This window comes from Podarcis liolepis (genome assembly GCF_965112155.1).
Source record: "Podarcis liolepis genome assembly, chromosome: 3".
Taxonomy (NCBI): domain Eukaryota; kingdom Metazoa; phylum Chordata; class Lepidosauria; order Squamata; family Lacertidae; genus Podarcis; species Podarcis liolepis.
This window is the reverse complement of record NC_139557.1, coordinates 67,889,277-67,915,831: the sequence shown is the minus strand read 5'-3', so window position 1 is coordinate 67,915,831 and position 26,555 is coordinate 67,889,277. Positions and strand designations below refer to the sequence as shown.

The window sequence follows — 26,555 nt, the reverse complement described above, 5'->3', positions numbered from 1 at the left end:
ACTGTGTGCCAGAATAGCTTTGGAACTACAGAGCCTAACACATCCCATCCACCATGCCAGGTGCTCAACCATCTCCTGTGTTTGCAGTTCCAGGCAGGCAGCAAACCCAGGATATTTATGGAGCCTAGCATATATGGGTGGTTTAAAAGTTGCAAAGGCAAAAGCAGAGCATGCCTCCCAATCTATTATACTAACTGTCCTCACAAGATCTAGGTAGCATCCCTGCAACATGTGGCTAAGAACACGCCCACCAGCTTTCCCCATTGTGCAACAACCATTGCGTCAACCTTATATAATCATCTTAAATGTGATATGTGATTTTTGGATATTTCTGTTTCCCTTTAGTCTATGTGCAAGGAAAAACAGACCTTGACATGTTCTGCTGGGTTGGATCTATAAATCAGATATATTCATTTATTTTGGACTCTAATAATGTCTCCATCTTCTTGGGATTACGCTTTACTGGCAATCTGTTTAAAATAAAGCATACAGCTTTGCCTACATGTTATTCATAGACACATTACTCCACACCAAAAACATTTAAAGAGAGAGAGAGAGAGAGAAGGGATGGGAAAATTAAAGTTCAATCGGGGATAGGGAAAGAAATACAGAATAAAAATAAGTTTTAAAAAGAAAATATTTCTGTGATTTATTTTTTACCGAAATCTGGATGATAAGCAGCTGAAATGCAAACAAAAGAAGAGTCTTGCTTGGATGCCCGCTGTGTCTTTGAAATTCCAAAAGTTACAAAGCACAGATTTATGACCACAGGCAAAATTGCTTTCATCATACACAGAGTTTGCAAATTGCTTTTCTGGCAGCAAAAGCTCAGTGGTTTTTTATGGAGAGTTTCAGAACCTAACAGATCAATTGGGTCATCAAAGGAAATATTACCTTAGTGATGACCAGTAACCTTCAGGTTGACCAGTTTTATACTTGAATATCCCAAAAGCAACCCACAGAAGAGAAGAGTTTTATGAAATGGACAGGTAATAAATGCAAGTAAAACCACACCAAATGGTGAGCAGATGGTTACACTTGTCCTGGATCCCACCCCTGTCCCAATAGGTTAGCCACTTTCCTACAGAAAAATAATGTCCATTAAGAGAGGAAGTAGCCTGCTCTGCATGTACATACCTCATATGTAAACGGATAAGTTTTTGACGATTAATTGATAAATACATTCTGTTAAATAAATAAATAAAAATGTATGACATTCACACATTTCATGCCATATATTTTAAGTTAAGTACAGTGGTGCCTCGCAAGACGAAAAGAATCCGTTCCGCGAGTCTCTTCGTCTTGCGGTTTTTTCGTCTTGCGAAGCAAGCCCATTAGAGGCTTAGCGGATTAGCGCTGTTAGCGGCTTAGCGGGCTTAGCAGATCAGCTGATAAGCGGCTTAGCGGACCAGCTGTTAAGCAGCTTAGGGGATCAGCTATAAGCGGCTTAGTGGATCAGCTGTTAAGCGGCTTAGCAGCTTAGGATCAGCTGATAAGCGGCTTAGCGGCTTGGGGAAAAGGGGGGGGAGGGAAAAAACCCTGCAGGAACTCGCAAGACATTTTCGTCTTGTGAAGCAAGCCCATAGGAAATTCATTTTGCGAAGCACCTCCAAAACGGAAAACCCTTTTGTCTAGTGGGTTTTCCGTCTTGCGAGGAATTCGTCTTGTGGGGCACCACTGTAGCTACAATTGACTGCAACAAAAGAAACACACGTGATCTGCATGCAAGTTACATGTCACCTTCTAAACACAAGGGCTTTCCATGCAGCAAACATATATGCCTAAAAATAAGGTGCTCACAGAGTTATTTTATGTTGATTGTTTGTACACTTTACAAAATCACATCAGCCTAGGAGCCAACCACGCAAACACACCCTTAGGATTTAGAATATAATCAGTATTGAATCAGTGTGGGGTAGTGGTTAGAGTGCTGGTCCGGGGACTGGGAGGCCAGGGTTCAAATTCCCATTCAGCTATGTAGCTCATTGGATGAGCTTGGGGCAGCCACTGTTTCTCAGCCTAAGCTACCTCATAGGGTTATTGTTGAGATTAAATAAGACGGGGGAGAACCATAAATGTCACCTTGAGCTCCTTAGAGGAAAAGTAGGTTTAAAATGTAATAAATAAGGAATGTTGTGGCAACAGTGTACAAGAAAACAGGTCCCTGTCCTGAAGAGCTAACATTTTAAAATTTGACAATGGGGAGCTTATGCCAAAGGCTTAATAGGAAACCGTTACTTGCTACTAGAAGGTGCAGATGAGGAGCTTAATTTGTCTACTATAAAATAATAACAAATCCTATAAAAGGCCTTGCCTTTGTAGAGGAAGGGAGCCTGAAAAAAGAAGAAAGAACAGAGATAAGTAGTTGCTCACTGGCAAAAAAAAAAAAAAGTGGATTGGTTGTTTTTGTCTGGCTGCTACTGTTATAAAAAATGTATAAAGATGTTTTTGTTTTTTTGCTGTAACTGAACAATAGATCCAATAAATCAATATGCTCAATTTTGCAATTGTTGTATGTTTATGAATCCAGGACTGCTGGTAATTATCTGGATATAGAGAAAAACAACACCGAATGTCAATCCAGAATCTTGACATGAAGGGTGCTTTCAAACAAGGAATTTCCCCATGGAAATCTGATGTGGTTACATTCACACAAACTCATATTTATGTTGTATCCCATCATGGTTTTAGTATCAATGAAGAGAGAGCTATAAATCCTGTGGGTGGGTGGGTAGGTGGGTAGACGGACAAACAAACAAACAAACAAACAAACAAACAGAACAATCCACTTCCATGACTGTCATCCATTTTAGGTATTTCACTCTCCTACTTCCATATTCCAAGATTATGCTTCCACTTTGTTCCTGGGCTTGCATTACATGTGCACTGAGAATATGTTATTACAAAAGTACCCAGTGCTTTGTGGGACCCCTTCAGAAGAAAAGGCTAAGGAGTATACCCTACAAATATGTGGAGTGCAGTCCCTAAGGTGGTTGGATGATGTGGGATATTTCTTTTTAGAGGATGCAATTGCAGTTCTAATTTTAATTATAAATATCAATGAGTTTGCAGTATACACTATTATTATGGACTCTAGAGAAAAAGGTTAGCATAAGTTAAAGTGAACATATGAAAACCACAAAGTGACTTGTCTCCATATGTTATGTGGAGACTGGGTATTACATTACAGGTGTTGTAACTATATGCAGTATAAGTGTAGTGCAAATAAAATGCTACACATGAAATCTTAGTCTTTTGCCCCATCATCTGGAAAGGTCCTATGAGAAACTTGAGCAACAATCTTCCTGGGTTTCTCTGAACTTTAGATCAAAGCCTTGAGTTGGATGAAAGATAAAGAACTGAAAAGAGGAAAACCTTGGATAAATACTCCCTCTTGCAGCATTTTACAAGAAACAGTTTAGTCCTTGAATTAGGAAAGATAAGCTTTAATAACCAAGCTGTACCTAAGTATAATTGAAACAATAATCTTTAGTGCTTTATACCATACAAGGCACACTGCAGCTGTGCTCTATGAAATGAAACAGCAAATGAAATGGATTGATCTGCTACCAGACCTTGAGAACTGACACAGAACAATTCTTTTTAGGGAGGGCCTTCCCTTTTGCTGCTTCCAAAACTTTTACTAGTAGTTAGCTTTCTTGTCCAAGAAAAATACAAATGAAGCAAGTTATACTGAACAGGTACTGAGTGGTCAGACAAGTTGATGATGTGTGGGTTTCTTCCAACAACAGAGGAACACAAACGGAAGACTAAGACAACATTCAGTCACCCATTCACACCAGTGACATAATATGTAAGCTAGTAAAACAGAGACCATACACAGAGTAACTCCTTCATGGAGCTACAATTTCCAGAGTTCCATAGGCATGAAGATTGACTGTTAAACCACTTTGGGATAGGGAACTAGGGGTCTCCTAACAGCCGTCAGCATCTTGAACAAACTACAGTTCCCAGCATTCTTTGGAGGAAGCCATGACTGTTAAAGTGGTAACAGTGCTTTATATGATGGGGTGGATGTGGTAATAGATCTTTACAGCAGCTGTATTCATAGTTTACAAACAAAACCATGTTACATTGCTCACATTATTGAGTCCAGTATAACATGTGAACTAAGGCTGTGTACACACCATATACTAAAAGCACATCTCCCCCAAAGAATCCTGGGAGCTATAGTTTACCCCTCATAGATCTACAATCCGCAGGACCCTTAACAAACAGCAGTACTCAGGATTCTTGGGAGATGCTTATTTGTATAGTGTGTACTTAGCCTAACTCTCTGAATTTCTGTAGAACACGTTTTGCTCTAAAAAACCCAAAAAGACATCTGGCATCTTCGGTCATAGGTCTCAAGCGGCAAGTTTAGGAAAGACCTTTGCCCAGAATCCTAGGCAACCACTTTTTTATTTTTTTTTAAAAAGGATGCTTGCAATTTGATACTGATGAGAAATAAAAACATATAGAATTCTCCTATATAGTAATTTACCCAACAAGCATTACAAAATACAGCGTAAAATTATACAGTGGTACCTTGGGTTAGAACTTAATTTGTTCTGGAGGTCCGTTCTTAACCTGATTAACTGTTCTTAATCTTTAGCTAATGGGGCCTCCCGCTGTTGCCATGCCGCTGCCGTGCGATTTCTGTTCTCATCCTGAAGCAAAGTTCTTAACCTTAGGTACTATTTATGGGTTAGCAGAGTCTGTAACCTGAAGCGCCTGTAACCCGAGGTACCACTCTAGTCTGTTCCTTATTATTCGTGAGCAGTTTGTATTTATCTTTTATTTATTATATTTATATACCACCCTTCATCTGAGTATCCCAATTTGGCTCTGGTCTCTAACTTGTAAAGACTCAGTAGGTTCTGAATGTTGAACAACTGCAACTCCAGTGCGCATTTGTGCGCATTAACAATGCTTTAAATGTTTTATTTATATCACGTTCCTGGTGATAATGCTTAAGGTAGCTCATTATCTTTTTTAGAAAGATCATATAAAGAAAATAGTTGACGATTTAACAACGGACGTTAAAAACAGCGGCAAAAACCCCAGCCAGCATTTGTCCCAGGAACTTAAAATGGCTTTCTAGTATCTAAATGACAGTGTAGGCACCAAGCAAAATTCATGGGGTGGGGGGATGACATGTTCTCTGATACGGCAAACACCCTGCTCCAATTGCTGCCTGTTCAGCCAGGAGCAGCTGAAGCAGGACCTTCAAGGTTGGTCCAAACAGGGATCAGGAACCTGTGGCCTTCAAGATGTGGCTGCACTACAACTTCTATCATCACTGGCCACACTAGTTGTACCTGATGGGAGCTGGTGCCTAACTGTGCGGACCATTTTTTATCACTGTAACTTGGTTGAATACTGTCACCTGCGTAATTATAGTCAAGGCACATGACAAACACCGTAACCAGAGGCTTGCAGCACTGAAGACTGGGCCAGAGTTAAAACAGGACTTCAGCCATGACATCAATAAAGGGTCTAAAAACGGAACTGGAAAACAAAGTGCAAGCTAGGGGGCACATCTGAGCTACTGCAGCGACACAGAGGGAACTACAGCACATCCCAACTTGTACTGTACCACGATAGGAGTCGAAACCTTTTCTTTCTGTCTTTTTCTTGGTGATGCTGCTATTCCTATAACAGCTGTGTGCTGAGTAAAATTCAGGAGATGCCACTTTTCCTTCCACAGAGATTCAGCGATGAGGAAAGTTTCACCTGTTGAATTTAGGAAAAGGGCGGGTGCTGGCAACCACACAGTTACACATTTACTCATGTAAATAGTCAACATGTACCAACAGAATGTATTAATAGGATTTCTCTTTCCATACCAAGAGAAAACCTTGCCTCTGGATCAGGCACCCCCAAACTTGGCCCTCCAGCTGTTTTGGGACTACAACTCCCATCATCCCTGACCACTGGTCGTGTTAGCTAGGGATGATGGGAGTTGTAGTCCCAAAAAAGCTGGAGGGCCGAGTTTGGGGGTGCCTACTCTGGATATTATATTTGAGAGAACGGGGCCTGCCCAAAGCACTGAGCCGCGCACCAGTAGCTCAGGACTGGAGCTGGGGGTCCATACCTCCGCTTCTAGCGAGGCTGCCGCCGAGGCAGGTGGCAGCAGCAACGGCGCGTTGCTGGTCACATCGATGAGCCTGGCAGAGGCAGAGCCCCCGCGGGAGCTGCTGCTGCTGCTTCTCATGCTCCCCCGGGGCCGCCACGCGCTAGACCTGAGCTGCGCGGCTTCCAACGTTCGATCAGAACTTTACCCGGGAAATCGACCGCGCGCGTCCTCAGCACAAATCTTGCTAAGCGACGCTGGTCTCCAGGGAAACAGGCACACACTGCAGAGCTTGTAGATTGGAGGGGACGGCTGATTAGTTCTTCTCGCGAGAGGTCTTGAAGTTGGATTTTATCCAACTGAATAACGTTTGTCTTCCCCTCCAAATGTTTGGGAACTGGGCAAGGAAAGCATTGCCCTCCGTATCAGGTTAGGCTGGTGGTGGCACCAGAAAAGCTGGCGAGGCTTAATGACTTCCAACAGTTTACAGGTTGAGTTAGAACAACGCAAATTAATTTGTAATTTCCTGCAGGTGGGTGGGGAGAATTTGAAACGCCTTTTCCACACATTGTATTGTTGCGTTTTAAAATCTTGTATTCTTAGCAAATTCTCTATGCGTTTCGTGCACACTTTAAGTGCTATAGGCGTATATACACCTAAGTATGAAACAGTCCTAAGTTTAGAGCTTTGACGACAAATGGCTCTTCTTTATTCTTTCTTTTAAAATATTATATCCTGTTTTCCCGTTTCATTGTTTTTTTAATGATAAAAATGTAAACATATCAAATATATTAAAAGCTTAAACACTTTAAAAGGAGAGCAGATACAGCATCATAGGTATTCCAGGGAGCAAAAAAAAATAAGAGTTAGAAGGAAGCTTGAAGGTTTTTAAACCAAATTCTCTTCTAAATGCCGTCTGCAGTGATGCAACCACAGTATAGTTGACAGATATTGCTGACAGACGGCTGTCCAGACGGCTGTCCTTTTAACATAAATAGTTCCAGCAAAGGAAAGCACTTCTCCCTATGCAGTCAGTTCCATTGTTGAACAATTTCTACCTTGGGAAAGTTTATCCTAGTGCAGGGATGGCTGGCCTTTCAGATGTTGTTGGACTGCAATTCCCAACTATTGGAAATGCTGGCTGGGTATGATGGAAACTGGAATCCTACACCATCTGGAGGGCCACAGGTTAACTACCCCTGTCCTAATGTTTATCTGAAATCTGCTTTTCTGCAGTTTCCACCATTGGTTCTTGTTTTGCCCTCTGGAGCAGTAGGGAACGAGTCTTCAGATATCTGAAGACTGCTATAATAGCACATCACATCAATTGCTCCACTTTTGCCTCCATCTCTAACAGGTGGCCCCAGAAGATTGCCCAAAACGGAATGTGGCCCTTGGGCTGAAAAAATTTCCCCACCCCTGCTGTGACTAACACATAAAGCTTGTAAGTACCTAGCACAAATGATCCTGGATTTCTTTGCCTGAAATCTGGCACATTTCTTACCTTTCCTTATGCCTGCAATTTTCAGACTGATGAACCTTGCCCTTTCAGGAAATTTGGATTTATTTGTCTGTAATTTATCCACTCTGGAGGGGCTACTGTGCCCTCACATTTCATCTACTTTTATAAAGGGGGTATGAAGGTATACCCATTGTTTGAATTCCTGCTAGTGAAGTGGGGTCTGGGGAGAGGAGGTAGAGAAAATGAAGTGGACTCGAATGGATGAATTGAATTGGAGAACCCACTAATACACTGAATGGAGGCTTTCTGTTTTACAAACTGCTGAATCCAAACTGAAAATTAGGCTGGTACATAACCATATTATTTTACCTTGCTAAGTAGGTAAGGAGAGAACTGATGGCATGAAACAGTGTTTCAAATAATAACCATTTTAATGATTGATATCCTACCTTGTCCTCCCAAATCATGTCTTTTAACTTAATACGCCAAAAATTGGGATCTTAAAGTGCCAACTGCTAAAGAATTCGGCTTCTATTCCCAATTACAATTAACTAGTTAGAACTGAGGCCAGCTTATGAAATTCATTAGACTTCTAGGTCATCTCCCTTAGAAATCATATTTCAGCCCATAAAAGTCTACTGGTAAAGGTTTGTAAAATCCAGAACACTTAGTAAAAATCTCAGATAAGCCTTTAATCCTTTTGTGGAAACGTAGAAAACAATTTAAGTTTTCTACTTGGGAAAGCTTCCACTAGAGTCCACTACTCATTTTCTAATTATTTATCAGTAGTGGGAGTGTGGGATTTTCATGACCCTCTTTAGATATATTTTAACCAGCTTTTTAAAGTGTGCCAATTTCCTTTCCAAAAGGAGAACTCACTCCTATTAATAAAAAGAGAAAGGAGGGAACAAAGCCTTTGTTCTTCTTGTGGACCACTTTGCCTTGTCTATGATAATCGCCAGAACTTTGGACAGGATGTTAGATAGATTAGAATTTTTTTTGCTGACTACCAAATATCCATCTACCCAAGATTTATTACAAACTGGCATTCTACCCGTAACATATGTAGAATCTTGTTTATAGAAGATCTTCAGAAAGAGGGAGGGGAGCAGATATAATTAGTATGTTTTTACTACCACTACATTGCATGAATAGAGATGTTATCATCAGGAAGATCAAGCTTTTGAGCTAAGAAAAGTACTGCATTTTCAGACTAAAACGTTGAAAATGCATTCTATTTAATTGCCTCTATTTCTAGAGAACATAAAAGATTCTAGCATTTGCTAAGCACAAAACCTACAGTAACACAGAGAAACTGTGACTTGGCTTCTGACATGTCTGAATATGTTTATATTCTTTGTGTTGTTATCACTTCTGCATGCATTTATCCCATGCTGCATCAGTAATTCTTAAACCTGTAAACTAATATGAGACCTCATACACAGATGAACACGTGTAATACACTGAAACCATATACTTTATGTGTATTTTGTATGCATTGTGAGGAGCAGCAAGTCTACAAATAAAAATGGCTTTTGATGCCAAAATTCACATTATTTGGCAAGGTGAGACCTTTTGTTCAGTCTACAGGACTCTGTAAAGTGTCATGTACATTGGTAGCATAATAAGAAACTGTACCAACACCTGAAAGTTCTTATTATAATGGTATGATTTAACTGTAGTCTAGTGATGCTGGTGTATGGGACACTGGTACAAAAACTGTCAGATACAGGAAATGTATGGCTCTCCAACAGGTGCTCAGTACCCCTGAACACCCCTGGTGTCTGCTGTGGGCCAAAGAAAAAGTGGTCACACGTATGTTTATGTTCTTGCCTACAATATCAATTTTAAATATAAATATATAGCAAACACACATACACAATACACATACACAATTTTCATCAGGGCCACAATATGCAGGAAGGAGAGATTCCATATTTTCATCTTCCAACACAATCCTAATGAAAATCAGTCACAGAGCTGTTAGACTTGGGAGAAAAGCTCAGCTAATAACTTAATTTTTTTCATAAGGCTTGTGGTTAAGAAAAAATGGGTTAAAGTTAAACCTCCCCTCTGCATGTTGTGATCTTGATGGCAATCATGTTCTCTTGCTGCTGGTGTGGCTTCTAATTAGCATTTTGTATCTCATCTAGTTTGATCGTGTGTTGTCCCTATAAAGTAGTGATGGATAATGCATATATTAAATGCCACAACAAATACAATGGGTGTGTGGCTAGCTCCAAAGCTAAATGGTGACATAATTTTATGTCTTTGAATATGATGGGGCAAAAATCTAATTGAAAGACAACCACAGGCTTTGGAATAGAATTTTTTTTACACACCAGGAATGGTAAAGATTCAAGGATTTTGAGGATCTAAATGCAAGACCACATGTTTAGATCTATTTAAAAAGAAAGCAAATTGAAGGCTCAATATCTGAGGGCTCACACAAGGCCTCAGATAGTGATATGTCTAAAGGCAACACTTACCCACAGAAAGGTGGGAAAGTGGCAGCACTTATGGAGGTTGATAGAGACTCTGATTCCTATACTGACAGAATTTGCCAAGCCCTAATATGTGACTGGACCACTGCATTGGCACCACTTGCACAGAAATTTGAAAACCTTTCTAATCAAATAAAAGACATCTTTCAAACTGCAAATGAAGCACTGATTTTTGCCACCACTAATCAGTCTGAAATACAATAACTGCATATGGCCACGGATTCTTGCCCTATAGCTCAAGGAACAACCAGAAAGAAATAGATGTAAACATTTTTAATCAGCCTACCAGAGAATTAGGAAGGGCGAGATATGACCAAATCATCTGTGGAACACTTTGGGTGGATTGGATACTAACATTGAATATAAATACCCTCAATCAATAACAGATGTGGAGAGGCACACAGAGTCCCTGGAGGCTTAAATATTATGCAAAATGTGATTAGAGGTGATATTATGTACTATGCAAATTGATGATGCTATATGGAGAAAAGGGTTTGTAGATTGTCTCAAAAGGTCATTATTTGCCACAGTACAATAGACCTAGTTCTCACAAACAGTACAAGAGCTGGTGAACCTATGTCTGGACAGTTCCATTTTGGACTGTGCATGTGATTTAATGATTTACCATTACATCATATTGAAAAGTGGGGATAAGGGTTTCTACACATAGAAAACATAGGTTATCCTTGACCATTAGCAATGAGGACTGGGGCTGATGGGAGCTGTAGTCCAAATCATCTGTGGAACACTGTGTTGGCTACACAAAGAGGCATATTGGTAACATTGTATCAGAGAAATTGAGACACAGCTGTAGCTCAGTGGTAGAGTATCTGTTTTGCATGCAGAAGGTCCCAGGTTCAATCTCTGGCAACTGCTGGTAGGGATGGGAGAGAGCCCCTATCTGAACAGCAGCTGCCAGTCACTATAGACAGTATTGAGTTAGATGGACCAATGGTCTGACTGAGTGTAATGTAGCATCCTATATTCCTATAAAGGTTATTAGAAACTGAACTTTGTTTCACGAACATCTTCTAGTTTAAGGTACAGACTCAGGTATACGTCTGTTGGAAAATAGCTATTGTGATTTTGAGAGGTTGCCTTAAATAAAAGGCATGTCACATAGAGGAGGGAGAAAGGTTGTTTTCTGCTGCTCCGGAGAAGCGGACACGGAGCAATGGATCCAAACTACAAGAAAGAAGATTCCACCTAAACATTAGGAAGAACTTCCTGACAGTAAGAGCTGTTCGACAGTGGAATTTGCTGCCAAGGAGTGTGGTGGAGTCTCCTACTTTGGAGGTCTTTAAGCAGAGGCTTGACAATCATATGTCAGGAGTGCTCTGATGGTGTTTCCTGCTTGGCAGGGGGTTGGACTCGATGGCCCTTGTGGTCTCTTCCAACTCTATGATTCTATGATTCTAAATAGACATTGTTTCCATCCCAAACATGGGCCTGAAATTGGATTTGAATGTATCCTAATTATCATCCAGAGCCATCCAGAACACTCCCTCTCCTGTTTCTTTAATCCACGGATGGGGAAGCTATGGTTGTCTAACTCCAATCAATTCTTAACATTGGGGCTGATAAGAGTTGGAGTCTCAAGAACATCGGGGAGGGCCACAGATTCCTCATTTCTGCTTTAAGCTACTGTTGACCAATGCATGCAGCTGTTATACTGAAGAAATTATTAAGATGCTTATTTACATGTGTTATTTTATTAAATTTTGTCCAAAGCAGCTATAAAAACGTCTGCTAAAGAACTGTAAATGTAACATACAACACAAGGCAAAGTGCTGCACTGTAATAACTAAAACAGTATAAGAGGACAGATGCAGGCAAACCATTAAAACACGCACTTCTTGACCCTATCCAAAAATATTTTAAGAATAGAGGAAAGATAGCCTTTAAGATGGTTCTGATACTTTAAGAATAACAGGAAAGGGTTTGTAAAATTTCACAATTTCACACAACTTTAAAAATCTGAAGATCTGTAGAACAAAATAAATAACATTAATATTGAACCCCAGTAAACCTTCCAATCTTAAACATCATAAACAGTGTTCATGAACAGTGCAATGCTTTACACAAGCCAATCATGAAGCAGCATCAAACTGAATTATTCCATATTTCCCAATGATCATCCATTCAGGTTCAGTTTTAGTAAGCTGTTCACCTTGCCCAGGTTTCAGCCCAACCTGGATATCACATTTTAGCGTTCTTAAGCTACAGAGAGGGGCAGGGTGAAAATTGTTCAAGGCTTGATGGAACGGCACTGTGAATTCCCACTTCCGATCAGCTATCAACTTTCTGTAGTTCAAATCACCTTTAAAAACAATTAAATTTGACTTCTGCAATTCACTGTACAAATCAGGAGCCACTTGAGCCATCCTACAATATTCATGTGGTGAGGTCCAGAACAAGTGATTATGAAAAATCCAAGCGCCATTTTTCAAATAGCCCTCCCAGCAGACACCACACCTAGACATCCCCTTGTGATTAGCTGACTGCATTTGCTTAATTGTCCAATTCAGGTCACGCCTTGTAGTATCTGACACATACCATGGGATGCTTTTCCCATGGAAATGAATTTCAGTAGCTAATTTGGAGGATAACAAGAAGTCAGCCAGTATAAGGTCAGCAGTAAGTTCAAAACCAGCATTATCCAGGACTATGTCAAGTCTAGTAGTCTGCTTATTCGTGTTCTTTTTGTTTATAAGCAGTGACCAAAGCATTTCCATGTGATCCACCAAGATAAAAGGTTTTAACTCTTCCACAGACAGTAATGGGTCAGACTTCTGAGAATTATCTGCCCCAGCTGACATTGACAGGTCACACTTATTACCCCACAGAGAAACCTAAAGAAGGAAAAAGTACACCTTAATCTGTATGCCAAGTGATCCTTGCTCTACTATACACCAAGTGCATCTTCGAGGACTGCAGTTGAGGGGCTACTGAGAGTTCTGCTTGTTGTAACAGGAGAAAGTAGGTCAGAATCGGAGTATTTCTTTTTACTTCCATTGAAACCAATGTGAAAAGGCAGTGGGTTAATTCCCAAGAGGAAAGTATAATATTAATAAAATTTAATAAGAAATGTAAGAAAAATGAGAATTAATCCACTTCTTTTGACCTTGAACAGGCTTAGGAAGTAGCAGTTTCTCTGCCAAGACACACTTACTGTTCTGTCAGGTTCCAATCCACTAAGCCAGGGAACCTCAGGCTCAGGGGGCCAATGTGACCCTCCAGTTCTCCTTCCTCCTTCTAATGTGTTATGTATGAAACACCTGTTAGTGAAAGAACATAACTAAACCAATAAATTGGTTTTTATTGAATACTAACAAGTGATGTTGGGACGCAAACCACAGAGCCTAGGACTTGCCGATCAGAAGGTCGGTGGTTCGAATCCCCACAACGGGGTGAGCTCCCGTTGCTCAGTCCCTGCTCCTGCCAACTGCTCCAGCAGTTAGAAAGCACGTCAGAGTACAAGTAGATGAATAGGTACCCCTCCGGCAGGAAAGTAAATGGCATTTCCATGTGCTGCTCTGGTTCGCCAGAAGCGGCTTAGTCATGCTGGCCACATGACCCGGAAGCTGTACACCAATGCTCCCAGTAAATCGAGATGAGCTGTATGCCAATAAATCGAGATGAGTGCCGCAACCCCAGAGTCGGTCATGACTGGACCTAATGGTCAGGGGTCCCTTTACCTTTAACAAGTGATGTTACAGAAAAGTTGAGGCCAAAGTGTAATTAATATAGTTTCTGCTTATGCATTTAGCAGTTTTCTGCAGATGGGTTATATGATTAATCTCTCAGTATAAAGCAGACTCCTGATTTAGCTAAGAAGGGATGGGGAACCTGTGACCTCCCAATGTTCGACTTCTAACTTCCATCATCCCCATCAAACATGGCCAATATATGTGCCTTCCTGTAGCCCTATTTCATTTTGGAGAGGCCTTTAAATGTTGTAGAAACTTTCTGAACCTTCTCTCTCACAGTAAAAGCTGTAGCAATATTTTTGGCAGCATGCCCTAATCAGGTTTTGGCAAAGGAGAGATCAATACCTATGAATTAATAGTTTGGCAAACTACAAAAACAAAAAGCAAGCTAACGATAATAATTGATATACTGTTTTCTGAAGAATCATCATAGGAAGGTATGTGTATGACTGAGAATAAATGCCAGAAACTCTCCATAAAAATATTTTTGCCTTAGTTATTAAATCCACTATGTGCATGGAACAGATTTGGGGTTCTATGTATTATTCCAGATCATTTGTCATGCTTGTTTCTGGGCCTCAGTAGTCACTATTTTCAACAATATTGCAGAGAACAGTGTATGATGAGTTGGAGGTTTATAAGATAGGAACTCACTTAAAATGGTTCTGATGGCCTGAATAGTTTCTGAACATATTATCACTAATGGTTTCCATTAGGTCATATTTGAAACTAGATATTTAAACTGGATTTTAACATTACAGAATATGTGCAACAGATAAATTATTTAAACAAAATTTTACCTGTAGCAGCTTCAAAAATTCTTCCTTCAGGGATTTTTCATCTAGGCCCTTTATGTTTTTCAACAGCTCTTGTAGATAGGTGCTTAAAACAATAATAGCTTCCTGAGATTCAAAGAAACCATGATCCTTTTCTTTTTTAAATACATCATAGTCACTGATGGGTGGACTAAACAGAAGGGATAGAAACATAAAAATACATTAGTCTTTGACATCACTAAATGCCAAAAACTTTCTCCCATAGCCGTTGCAGTCTCTGCTGAGACTGTAGTATGTCATGTCTAGCATGGTGCTGTGGGATCAGTGTCAGCTGATGGGGCCTGAAGATGTGGACAGTCATGGGTGCAGTGAGGATTTATGGGGGGGGCAGAACCTAGGTTAGTTAAGTATTTTTATTGATTTACTTGCTCGGGGAGGCAGCTGCCCCCCCCCCTGGCTACACCCACGGACACAGCGCTTGCAGCAGTGTGTCCAAGCTCTCTTATGACAGGATAGGTTCAGAATGTAGCTCACAGTTCTCTGTATTAGGATCCCTGGTGTCCTCAAGGAGGGAGTAGTATGGTCACTTCCTCTCTTTTTTTTCTCCAAAGTTTTTATGAGAGATTTTCTTGTGTTACAAAACAAACAAATAAATGGGGGAAAGTACATATAGCATCTCCATTTCTGATTTATAGAGCCTTTTCCAGTTCATTTACATTGTGTATGAGTCACTGTCATTCTAGAAATGCGGTTGTGGGGGAAGAGAGGGGAGAGGTGGAACAATAACATTATTTTGTTCTATTGCATAGCGTTTGTGTATGTTATATTGTCAGCATCACATGGGTAGGGCTTTTATTTGTAGATTTAATTTTTATTGGCATTGCGAGAGAGGGTCCAGAGCCTGGTTGGTTGAGTTCAGTTGGTTTCAGGGTGGTTTGTTTGTGAGTGTGAGGAGGGTTGTTGGGTCAGGTTAGTCATAATATTTCATATGCTGCTTGTGGAGGGGATAGGTCATTGTGTTGTTGTGCTGTGTATGTGATAAAGGGGAACCACTGGGATGAAGGCGTCACTCTCCACTTGATAAGAGTTGTTTGCTGCTGATGGAAAGCTGTCTTGTAAAAACCTATCTTGGCTGACTATAGCCTACCAGGCCAAATTCACAGTTTTACTGTTAGTATATAAACACCTAAACAGCTTGGAATCAGCTGACTTGAGGGACCACCTTTCCCCATATACCTGATATTTTAAGTTGGAGATGCAGTTAAGGGTTCCATGTTTGTGTTGCTTCTACAAGACAGAAGGCATTTAAGCATGATTGCACCTAGGTTGTGGAACTCCTTGCCTATTACTATTAAGCAAGCACCATTGGTACTTGGTTTCAGCTGCCTATGTGAGACTCTTGTTGACACAGTACTTTTCTGCTATATAAAGTGGCTCAACTGTCCAGTGATATGCAGTTTGCTGCTGGCAAACTATTTTTGTGTTGTTTTATGGATGTGTTATGCTCGCCACTGCTTACTATCTGATATATAAACCTATGTACTTACTTCTGAGCGAGTGCCTCATGAATTCTACGATACATATAACACTCTGTATATAGCCAAGGAGACTGAAACCAGCTTGGTGGTCCATCTGATAATTTTTGATGATATTCTAAGCACTGGTTCCACAGAGTGGTGTCAGGGAGGCTATCATTCAAGGCAGTCAGTGGCTTGTCTGCCTGCAGCTCATCTCGTAACTTGGTCAGAAGGACTATAACTTTCTTCGCTGCTTCAATACCTTTCTAAAATAAAGTAGGAAATAAATATTTTCAATCAAATGTGTGTGTTGATAAAACTTACTTTTCCCCCACAAAAAACAAATCTTATTTGATAAATACAGTGCTTTAAGGACCAGAACAGCTATAAAAAGTCATTTTCTCAGGAGTTCCTATCAAAAGTGCAAATCCAGATGACATAGCTCTCAGAGCAGGGAACATAACAAACAACATAGTATTTGAATTAAGCTGAATGAACATTGGCATTGCTAACCTGTCTGTGATCCTGGGTGTTAATCAAGTAAATGTGGTTTAAGAGTTAGAAACAAATTTCTAAGACCAGGGCTGCCATCCCTGTGCCCATGGGGCATAGTGGTGCCTGAAAGACTTTAACTGGTGCCCCTAGACATGGTAAGTTATAATGGAAAATGTATAGATACACTTCTAAGCAATTTCTGTGAAATGAGCAAACCTGGCTGCTTCTACCTGTCAGGTGTTTTTAGCTGATGAGTGAAGTCAGAGCTGTGATTTGGGCACTAGGTAATAGGAATCCACAGGGTCTTAAAGAGACGCTGTTTCTACCTCCCTAAATGTCCTTTTCCTTTTCCTGCTTCTGCCTCGTGTGCAAAACTTCAACAGATTAGGTATGCAGTCCTGGGAAGTTTCAGTGTTATTGTATCCTTAATTTTGTGTTGTGCCATGGCCACTCCCATAGCAGTCATGTTGCTATATTACACCTCCCGTGGTAGCCATTTTGTGACTGGAACCCCCAGCATGGTCTCAAAGTTAAAAACTTAAGGCCAATGCAAATAACTTGGCAGCAGATTCAGGACAATAGAAAATGCTTGTTCACACAAAGCATATTTTATTGATATCACTGTGCACAATATGTGACTGCCAAAAGTTAAATGGCTTGAATGGGAATGGCAAATTCACGGGGCGGAAAAGTCTTATCACTATCTAATAGTAACAATGGCTACAGAGAACTTCCATGTTCAGAAGCAGTTATGCTACTGCAAGCCAGTTGATAGTGAAAGACAGTGGAAGATGCCTATTCCCTTCATTGTATCTAGTTTGCCACTGGAGAAGCATAATGCTGGATAAGACAGATCTCTAGTCTGATCTAGCATGGCTCTTCACATGCTCAAATGAAATCTGATGTTTTCTAGGCATTTGAAACAATTCTCAAAAGGTACGGGTAGACCTAAGATTTCCAATAAAATATCAAGAAAGAAAAGGTCAAATATACTGATTTCTTACTTCACCATGTTCTTCAAAGAATTCATTTTTATGTTGCTCCATATTATTGATAACTCTAGTCAGGATTACTGGCAGCTTGTCTTTAATTGTATTGTATGCAAAGGATCTATGAAGAACAAAATATTATATCTATATAATATCTAAATGTATTTATATTGTAATGTATCCTTTTCTTAGGATTTAAATATTTTTAAAATCACAACTTTCTCCCTTTGTAGGACCCAAAGTGGCTCACAGCATAAATTAAAACGTACAACTAAAAACAGTTATAAAGAAACATTAAACTGCATAGATCGTATGCTTCAGAACACTGTAGCTCCAGGCTACAGTCCTAAATACACATCACAGTAGGGTTGGTTGGCCCGTTAAGAGCATTGTCGTATCATCCTCTTTTGGCTCCTGCCTTCTAACATAGCCAGCCTAGGGGGTGGACCTGGTTGTCAGTTTCCTCTTCCTTAGCCTCAGTGCTTCCTTTGTGGAGTTTGGAAGTGAGGAGAATGGGTTTAAAAGTAGGAATAGTTGGTCCCCCTTGTCATTAGCTTTACCTACTGTTGGCTACCCTACCAGTCATCAGGTCAGGATTAGAACTATTAGCATCCTAAACTGTTATTGGACACTTCCACATAGCAGTTTCTGGAGAATGAAAAAAAAACACCACTATTGGATTTTCCACAAATACCATAAATTCACATTAAATAGGGAAATACCATGGTACATTTTGATGTGGCTGTGAGGATTCAGGTAAGGAGCACAGAGTCCACAGCACACTGCTGTATGGAAGAGCCCTTCATTTCCTTCGTCCAACTGTCATTTCCCAACTGTCACTCCATGCTCCCTCCATCTCTTATATACGAAGTTGTTTTTATCATCTGTACAGTATTCTAATACGATTCGTTTCTCTATTGTTTTAATTCCCTTACACTTTAATTATTTTTTAAAGATCATTTTTGCAAGTTTTTAGCTTTCCATATTTCATCCGCCTTGTTGTCATTTGTGCAAGCCGCTTTCAAACCCGGTCTGGGGGTGTGGGGGGAATATACTAATAAAAGTCCTGTTGAACACAATGGAATTTATGCCATGAGAGAGAAAACGCTTACGATGCTCTTGCTAGTCAAGGAGCATGGAAAATTGATTTAAGATAAAATCTTATTAAAGCCTTGCGCGAAAAAGGAGACTTTGGACACCGGTCTTGTGCCCAAAGCAAACGTGGCACAGGAGCTCAGGGTCTTGGTAAGAGCGGGAGGAAGACCCTGGAAGAGACCTGGACACAAGCTCCCTCTCCCAGCCCCATTTCGCACAGCCCCGACGAAGCGGCGGCGGGACGCACCCCTTGAACTTGCCCGCGAGCTGAGGCGGCAAAGTTGCCATAACCGGCGCCGCCATTTTGCTCACTGCGGCGCCTTCCCGGCACGCCACCCGGAGCAGCTAGGCGCTTTCCCAAGCAACGCCTGTTCTCATTGGTCCGCGGCTGCGTTCCCTCGCGCAGCGGCCTTAGAAAGGGAGCAGAGCGAAGCAGCTCCTTCGGTAAGGAGGCAGTGAAGAGGGGTGGGGGGCGGGGTTGTTGTAGAGGAGCGGAGGAGCCTCCTCCTCCCCCCGCCCTCGGGAAAAAGAAAAAAAGGTCACAGGTCTCGTTCTGAGTGGCTATTCGAGATGCGCGCGCATTCCCCTGTGAGACTATCTTCTGTCCTCTTCCGCCCTCACTAGGACCGGGCACAGCTGGCTTCCGCCTCGGATCCTTGGCGCTGAGTAGCTGCGGAGCGAAGAGACGCGAAGTGGGCGGGCGGGGAGAGGGAGCTATTCTTAAAAAGTAAGCTGCAGAAGGTAGTTAGGATTCTTGTGTATATTCTATAACCGCAGACTTACAAAACGGGGCACGCAAGGGAGAAGGGACTGGGAGGGAGGAGGAAAAAATTAAACTCAGGCACCAGTTCTTAGAACAGTTGTTCTTATAATGACCAGCTGGCACAGTTGATGAGTAGGAGGTGCCTGATAGAGCTGGGCTTTCAGCAAAGCTGATGATGGAAGGAGCCTTCTGCCTCCCAGATTGCCCACTGAGTTTGGTGGAATGGCTACACTAAGGAGACAGTTGAGGGAGAGGATGGAGCTGGTCACAGCAGAGCCAAAGGAGTGAGACACCTCTAAATTATATATACAGGCAGCTACATTTTTGTGCACCTCCAATTGATGCATGACCCCCAACACACGTGTTGTTTTTGGCCCTGGAACGGGCTTAAGGGACAGGGAGTTGCTTGTCATTCATGTCTCAGTTGAGATTATCCCATGTTGTCAGTATCCCTGAACAAGAGTCTGGGCTCTGCAGTAGACTCAAAGCTTAAGATCAATCTAGGCAAGACAAACTTGGAGTAAGAGGGACAGACTATACAGATGAGGAAATACTGGTCCTGGGTGCATATTCTTCTTTAAGGGTGAAGGAAGACCCTTGGACCTGGGATTGTTATTGAAGAACCAGGTGACAATATTAGCTAATTCTTAATAATTACAGGAATACAAAATAGATCTTGCCACTGTCTCAGTGGCAGGGAGGTACAGAGGTGTACCTTAGGTGTTCGTGTAATTTGGTATTGTATGCACCCTAATGGACTCCAACTAAAGAAAGTACTGCCAGCACCACAATTTTAGCATCAATGTGGGTGTACTAGAGGGAATGTTGAAAATCCATTTTGATTCTACACTTAAAAGATAAAGCTGCTTGACTATCCTTGCACCATGACTCTGAGGAGGTCTGTTGATAGATGCTGGTGTTGGAAAAACAAGAGCTTATTGGGATTGTGGGACTGTTTCAACAACTGAAAGTACAATTGAAAAGCCAGAATACATCTAGAATTATGTAAGATGACTGCACCTGAATACCTTGTTGTATCATAAACCCATCTACGCAATAGTACTAGATGACCGTATTTTTCGCTCTATAAGACGCACCAGACGACAAGACACACCTAATTTTTGGAGGAGGAAAACAAGAAAAAAAAATTTCTGAATCTCAGAAGCCAGAACAGCAAGAGGGATCGCTGTGCAGTGAAAGCAGCAATCCCTCTTGCTGTTCTGGCTTCTGGGATAGCTGCACAGCCTGCATTCGCTCCATAAGATGCACACACATTTCCCCTTACTTTTTAGGAGGGAAAAAGTGAGTCTTATAGAGCAAAAAATACGGTAATTTATAATAACTACCACCAACTGATGCAGATACCGCTTATACTGGAGAAAGAATTCAAGCCTATCCATTGAATACATTTGAATCCATTTATTTATTTAAGCTAATCTTGACCAGAGAAGTTCAGGCAGCTTTAAAGTAAGACTTGAGCTACAGAAAAGCAAAAACTTTTAGCAAATCAAAGTGCAATATTTTGTCGTTAATGTTAGAATAGAGGCCAGACAAACCGCAGCTACTAAAGCTGCTCTCAGTGTTTCCTCTGTCAAGCATTCTTTACTTACAAATATCTAAGAATAATGAGGTTTTCATTTTTTAAGACCATGAATACCAGAAAAGGGTTTGTAAAATGTCACAATTGCACACCACCTTAAAAATAGCAGTAAGACCCGTAGAAGAGAACATGCATATTGAAAGCCAGCGGTCTTTCAACCTTGACCAACAAAGGCATTTAGCACAGCACTGTCCTTTAAACTTTGCACATCAATCATGAAGCAGCATCAAACTGAATTATTCCATATTTCCCAATGATCATCCATTCAGGTTCAGTATTAGTAAGCTGTTCACCCTGCCCAGGTTTCAACCCAACCTGGATATCACATTTTAGCGTTCTTAAGCTACAGAGAGGGGCAGGGTGAAAATTGTTCAAGGCTTGATGGAACGGCACTGTGAATTCCCACTTCCGATCAGCTATCAACTTTCTGTAGTTCAAATCACCTTTAAAAACAATTAAATTTGACTTCTGCAATTCACTGTACAAATCAGGAGCCACTTGAGCCATCCTACAATATTCATGTGGTGAGGTCCAGAACAAGTGATCATGATAAATCCAAGCGCCATTTTTCAAATAGCCCTCCCAGCAGACACCACACCTAGACATCCCCTTGTGATTAGCTGCCTGCATCTGCTTAATTGTCCAATTCAGGTCACGCCTTGTAGTATCTGACACATACCATGGGATGCTTTTCCCATGGAAATGAATTTCAGTAGCTAATTTGGAGGATAACAAGAAGTCAGCCAGTATAAGGTCAGCAGTAAGTTCAAAACCAGCATTATCCAGGACTATATCAAGTCTGGTAGTCTGCTTATTCATGTTCTTTTTGTTTATAAGCAGTGACCAAAGCTTTTCCATGTGATCCACCAAGATAAAAGGTTTTAACTCTTCCACAGACTGTAATGGGTCAGACTTCTGAGAACTATCTGCACCGGCTGACAGTGAAAGGTCACACTTATTGCCCCACAGTGAAACCTAAAAGAAGAAGAAAAAGTACACAATCCCTGTGAGCTTAGTAATGCCTTGTTAAACTATCTATCACATATATTTAGATTCAGATTTAACGGCATACTTAAAAAAGCTGGATTCCCAGTAGTCAGCTGTTTAGCAGAGAAGAGTGTCTGAATCAATCTCCTTACTTCTGAACAACTAATTGAGGGGATTCAATCTTATTTTAAAAATATCAACTACCTTTGTTGGATTAAGCTGGGGAACCATGCACACAACACCCATTTACACAAGCTATTGCCTAGCAAGATAGGGTTAAGGATAGGGATATGGACACTGAAGCCTCCTTTCAAATACATATATCCCTTATTTAGAGCAGGATGCTGATTTATTGGGAGAGGGGATAATTTTATTATTTATTCAATTTATATTCTGCCGTTCCCCAACCCAGGGCAGCAAATCATCTTGTGAATTGCGGAGCACAACTAACTCCCAGGTTTCTAAATTCAAAAGCAAAAACTACATCCATCATACTTTAGTCGCAAGTTTAGGTGATGTTTATTAGTTTTCAACAAATGAGCATCACATCAGTAACTTTGTAAGGACACCAAAATCAGGTTCCAATGAGGCATAAGTGACAACAGATTATAAGTGAGAGAGAAAAAACAGAAGGAATGTAAATGCTATTTTGTGAAAGATAATCAGGGGAAGCCATGGGTATAGCAGAAAATAAATTTCAGAAAAATTAACATCTCAAAAACATCTATTTCAGAGCTGTGAAATAATTATGTGCATGAAAAAGAATTATGTGCTCGTTTCTGTGCCCCAATATTAGAAGTGCAGCCAATGATATAAGAATTTTACTCACCGTTTAAAACAACATTGCAGAAAACAGTATATGAGTTGTTGAAGGATCTTAACTTTCTTAAAATTATTCTGCTGGCATGGAATAACTTTTCAACATTTCTTATCAGAAATGTGATACGTCTCATGTTTTACATTAGGCCATCTTTGAAACAAGAAACTTAAAAATTAGAAAATATGTGCAACATTAAATAAACAGTAAGTATTACTAGTTTTACCTGAAGCAATTTAAAAAATTCCTTTTCCAATAAATTTTCATCTAGTTTCTCCACGTTTTTCAATATTTCTAGCAGATAAGTACTCATTAGAATTATAGCTTGTTGAGATTCAAAGAAATTGTGTATCTTTTCTTCTTTAAACACATCAAAGTCACTGATGAGTGGGCTAAACAGAAAAGGGGGAAAACATAAATTAGTTTTTGACCTTAATAAATACTGAAGACCACATCCACATGTTGAACTCCCTGCCCCGCCAATTGCTTACCCTGTGACATGGTGATATGTTGTATACTTCTACACCCCAGCTCAAAGTCATGGGCCTCATTCACAAAATGCTAAGCCAAACCACTGCTTAATATACATAAACAAGTATACTTGTACAAAACTAGGGCACTTCACTCCTTCTTGGGTCCTGCTGTTGCTCCGCTATTAGGAGCTAAGCCATGGTTTGGCTTAGTGTTACCTGTGAATCTCGGCTTGTGGTTTGTCTCACGCCAAACCTTAGTTATACAGCTCATTGTCTGTCTAGAGAAAAACAAGCTAGGAGCACATTTGCACAGAACCCTAAGCCAAACCATGTGCTAGCTCTTGGTAGTGTAGCAGCAGCGGGAGGAGTGAACTACCTGTGATTTCCTAACCACACTAGCACATTTGCTTATTTATGTTAAGCCACGTTTTGGCTTAGGGTTATGTGTGAATCAGGACACATAATGTAACATGTAACACTCAGCCAAACCATGGCTTAGCTCCCAATAGTGTAGCTACAAAGAACAACAGGAAGTTCCATCCTTAGTCAAACAGGTTTCATTTTACTATGTAAATGTTAGAAAGGTGTTTGAGAACAAATACAAAAGTTCTCGGATTCTCCCTGCCCCTGCTCATCATACTTGTAGCATTCATCATAAATACACCAATCCATCCCACCACTATTCTCTTTCCTTGGCCAAGAGCAGAAAGCAGGAATGTTTAATCTGCAGTTCATATTTACCAAATAAGATACATGCAACAAATATATAAAATCATAAGCTGCCTTCTGCATTGGTCCAATGTAGTTCAGTACTGTCTACACTGACTGGCAGCAGCTCTTCAGGGTTTTCATACAGAACATTCCCATTCCTACATGGAAATGCCAGAGATTGAAACTAGGAGCTTATGCTTGATAAGCAGATACTCTATTACTGAGCTGCAGTTGTTCCCTATTACCCAACTCTGACCAGTGGTTTGGACGTGGTACACAAATGCATGAGAAGGAAAGAATAGCTTGAGTTATAAATATACCAGGAATATTTCATATTTTTTTCCTCCCTTATTAACACACATGGCTCCTGTCTAATAAAAATGACAGAAGTACAGAAATCAAATATCTGAAGTTGTTCAATATAAAATGTTTTTTGTTATTTAAAATAATTAATTCATAAGCAAAGCACACATTTCTTGACATTTTAATGAGCTTATACGACCTTTTATAGAGAAATAATTCCAAGCAATAATATATAACAAATAAACATTGTAATTATGAAACACAGAATGGTTTCAAAATTGAAACGAACTTTACATTTTTTTCTTCCCAAGAAACAAGGTATTCCTTCATCCTTCCAGGAACAGGAGAAAATAATGTTAACAATTTTTTCCTCATCATTTCAATGTCATCTGATAGGACTCCACATGCAATCTGTACTCCAGATTTGGGTAACTACTATATCCTGAGGCACTGTATAAGCTGTGAAAGTGGGTTATAAGTTACGTAAATTAATATAATTATTCTTATCACATTAACTTTACAGTATTTTTCAACTGATTTTTTTATTTTATTTGATGGCTGTTTTTTCTATGGGTGGGGTTCAAAAAAGAAAGTAGCCAACAGTTTTCGTTTCATTCAATTAAGCTGTAGGCTAAAGTGAACAAATCACTTTACAGGTCTATCATTAATCAGAAAGCAAAGGAAGAAGAGAATTACAAAGACTTCAAAATTTGTAGCAAGAAGTGACACTAAAATTCCAACTTGTAGTTATACTATACCTACTAAATTAGGTTTTGAGGTGGATTAGAAAATATTAAGAATGCATGAAATAGACAAGAGTCACTAGGAAGGAACAAAGTTCACCTTCCCCAGTCTTCAGATGTTCCACTGGCACTCTGCTGTTGATCTGTGTACCGCATAGCAGGTTTCAGAGGAAATAACCGAAGCCCAGAAATGGCTGTTGGAGTCCTTCACAGGATGGTGTCTATTTACCCAAACTGCTGCTATGTTGCTCTGGCTCCTGGTGCCAGATGCAAGAGGCAACTATCACTCTGTTGCTGACTAGAAGTCAGGAGAAGGAATAAAAAAAGGAAAACAGCTGGCACTTAAGATTGAGTTATTTTCTCTGTTTTACCTTAAGCTTGAACTTTATTCCCCAGTTCCCCATCCCACAGACGGAAACGATACAACAGCAAACAACACACATGCTTACTTTTGAGCGAGTGCCTCATGAATTCTACGATACATATAACACTCTGTATATAGCCAAGGAGACTGAAACCAGCTTGGTGGTTCATCTGATAAACTTTGATGATATTCTAAGCACTGGTTCCAGAGAGTGCTGTCAGGGAGGTTATCAGTCAAGGCAATCAGTGGTTTGTCTGTCTGCAGCTCATTCCGTAACCTGGAGAGGTAGGCTATAGCTTTCTTCTCAGATTCAATACCTTTCTAAAATTAAGAGAAAATGGATAAATGTTTTCAATCTGAATGTGTTTTGTTCATAAAGTTATGTTCTTCAATAAATTGTAGAGTTGCAATAACTTGATTGAATTCCAATCAAAAGCGAAAGTCCAGAACCCAAGTGTCAAACATGACAACCAAATGCTTTAGTCCATAGGTAGGCAACTTGTAGCCTCAGGGCCTAGGGTGACTGAGACGTTACAGGTTTATAAAATTATGCATGGCATGGGAAAAGTGGACAGAGAATTCTAGAACTTGGGGTTATCTGGTTAAACAGATGGCAGCAGATTCAGGACAGAAAAGTACTTGGTCACACAAGGAATAATTTATGTAATTCACTGCCAAAAGATGTGATGAGGGCCACTAGCTGAAAAGGCTTGAATGGAAAATTGAGACAAATACATGGGCCACTAAGGATACTGGCTTTTTAGTTTGTGCTAGCAAGGCTCTTTGTATGTTCTTATGGAAGCAGAAAAATATTTTCTTAAGCATGCAGAAATAATTACACAAAGTTTGATTTGCTTAAGGTTTTTAAGAGAACAGCATTGAAAGAGAAAGAATAAAAGGCAGCAATTTCTTACTTCTCCATGTTCTTCAAAGAATTCATTTCTGTGTCGATGCAGAGTATCAATAACTTTAGTCAGGATTAGAGGCAGCCTATCTTTAATTGTATTGTATGCGAAGGATCTATGAAGAACAAAACAATATTGTTTTAGGCTTGTAAATAGCCACTTCCATCACCATCAGAATCACCATCAGGCAACTTTATTACAGTTAATTTCTACACAGAAGGAGTAAACTGCTGTGTTCAGATATCATGGTAACCCATAATTATGT

The 26,555-nt window shown here is 40.3% G+C and overlaps 2 protein-coding genes across 2 annotated transcripts in view; both read right to left on the bottom strand.

Moving 5' to 3' along the window:
• The window catches only part of LOC310702450 (uncharacterized protein), a 62,676-nt gene that overhangs the window by 33,912 nt on the left and 2,209 nt on the right, over positions 1 to 26,555 (bottom strand). Inside the window, exons 2-9 of the mRNA XM_083493932.1 lie at positions 26,300 to 26,405; positions 25,471 to 25,706; positions 23,018 to 23,183; positions 21,206 to 21,962; positions 18,885 to 19,356; positions 17,545 to 17,650; positions 16,076 to 16,311; positions 14,553 to 14,718 (exon numbers count right to left, since the gene is read on the bottom strand). Of these exons, the coding sequence (XP_083350058.1) occupies positions 14,553 to 14,718; positions 16,076 to 16,311; positions 17,545 to 17,650; positions 18,885 to 19,356; positions 21,206 to 21,962; positions 23,018 to 23,183; positions 25,471 to 25,706; positions 26,300 to 26,405 (2,245 nt within the window). The remainder of the gene's footprint in view (positions 1 to 14,552; positions 14,719 to 16,075; positions 16,312 to 17,544; positions 17,651 to 18,884; positions 19,357 to 21,205; positions 21,963 to 23,017; positions 23,184 to 25,470; positions 25,707 to 26,299; positions 26,406 to 26,555) is intronic.
• On the bottom strand, positions 11,736 to 13,314 carry LOC310703863 (damage-control phosphatase ARMT1-like). Its single transcript, XM_083496656.1, has 2 exons — positions 13,215 to 13,314; positions 11,736 to 12,894 (listed from the first exon to the last, which is right to left on the bottom strand). Exon 2 carries the CDS (start codon positions 12,859 to 12,861, stop codon positions 12,133 to 12,135), a length of 729 nt encoding a protein of 242 aa, XP_083352782.1. The 5' UTR covers positions 12,862 to 12,894; positions 13,215 to 13,314; the 3' UTR covers positions 11,736 to 12,132.

What these genes read in the sequence shown, in the direction of transcription:
- LOC310703863 (XM_083496656.1), bottom strand. Translation starts at nt 12,861, where the DNA reads ATGTCAGCTGGGGCAGATAATTCTCAGAAGTCTGACCCATTACTGTCT.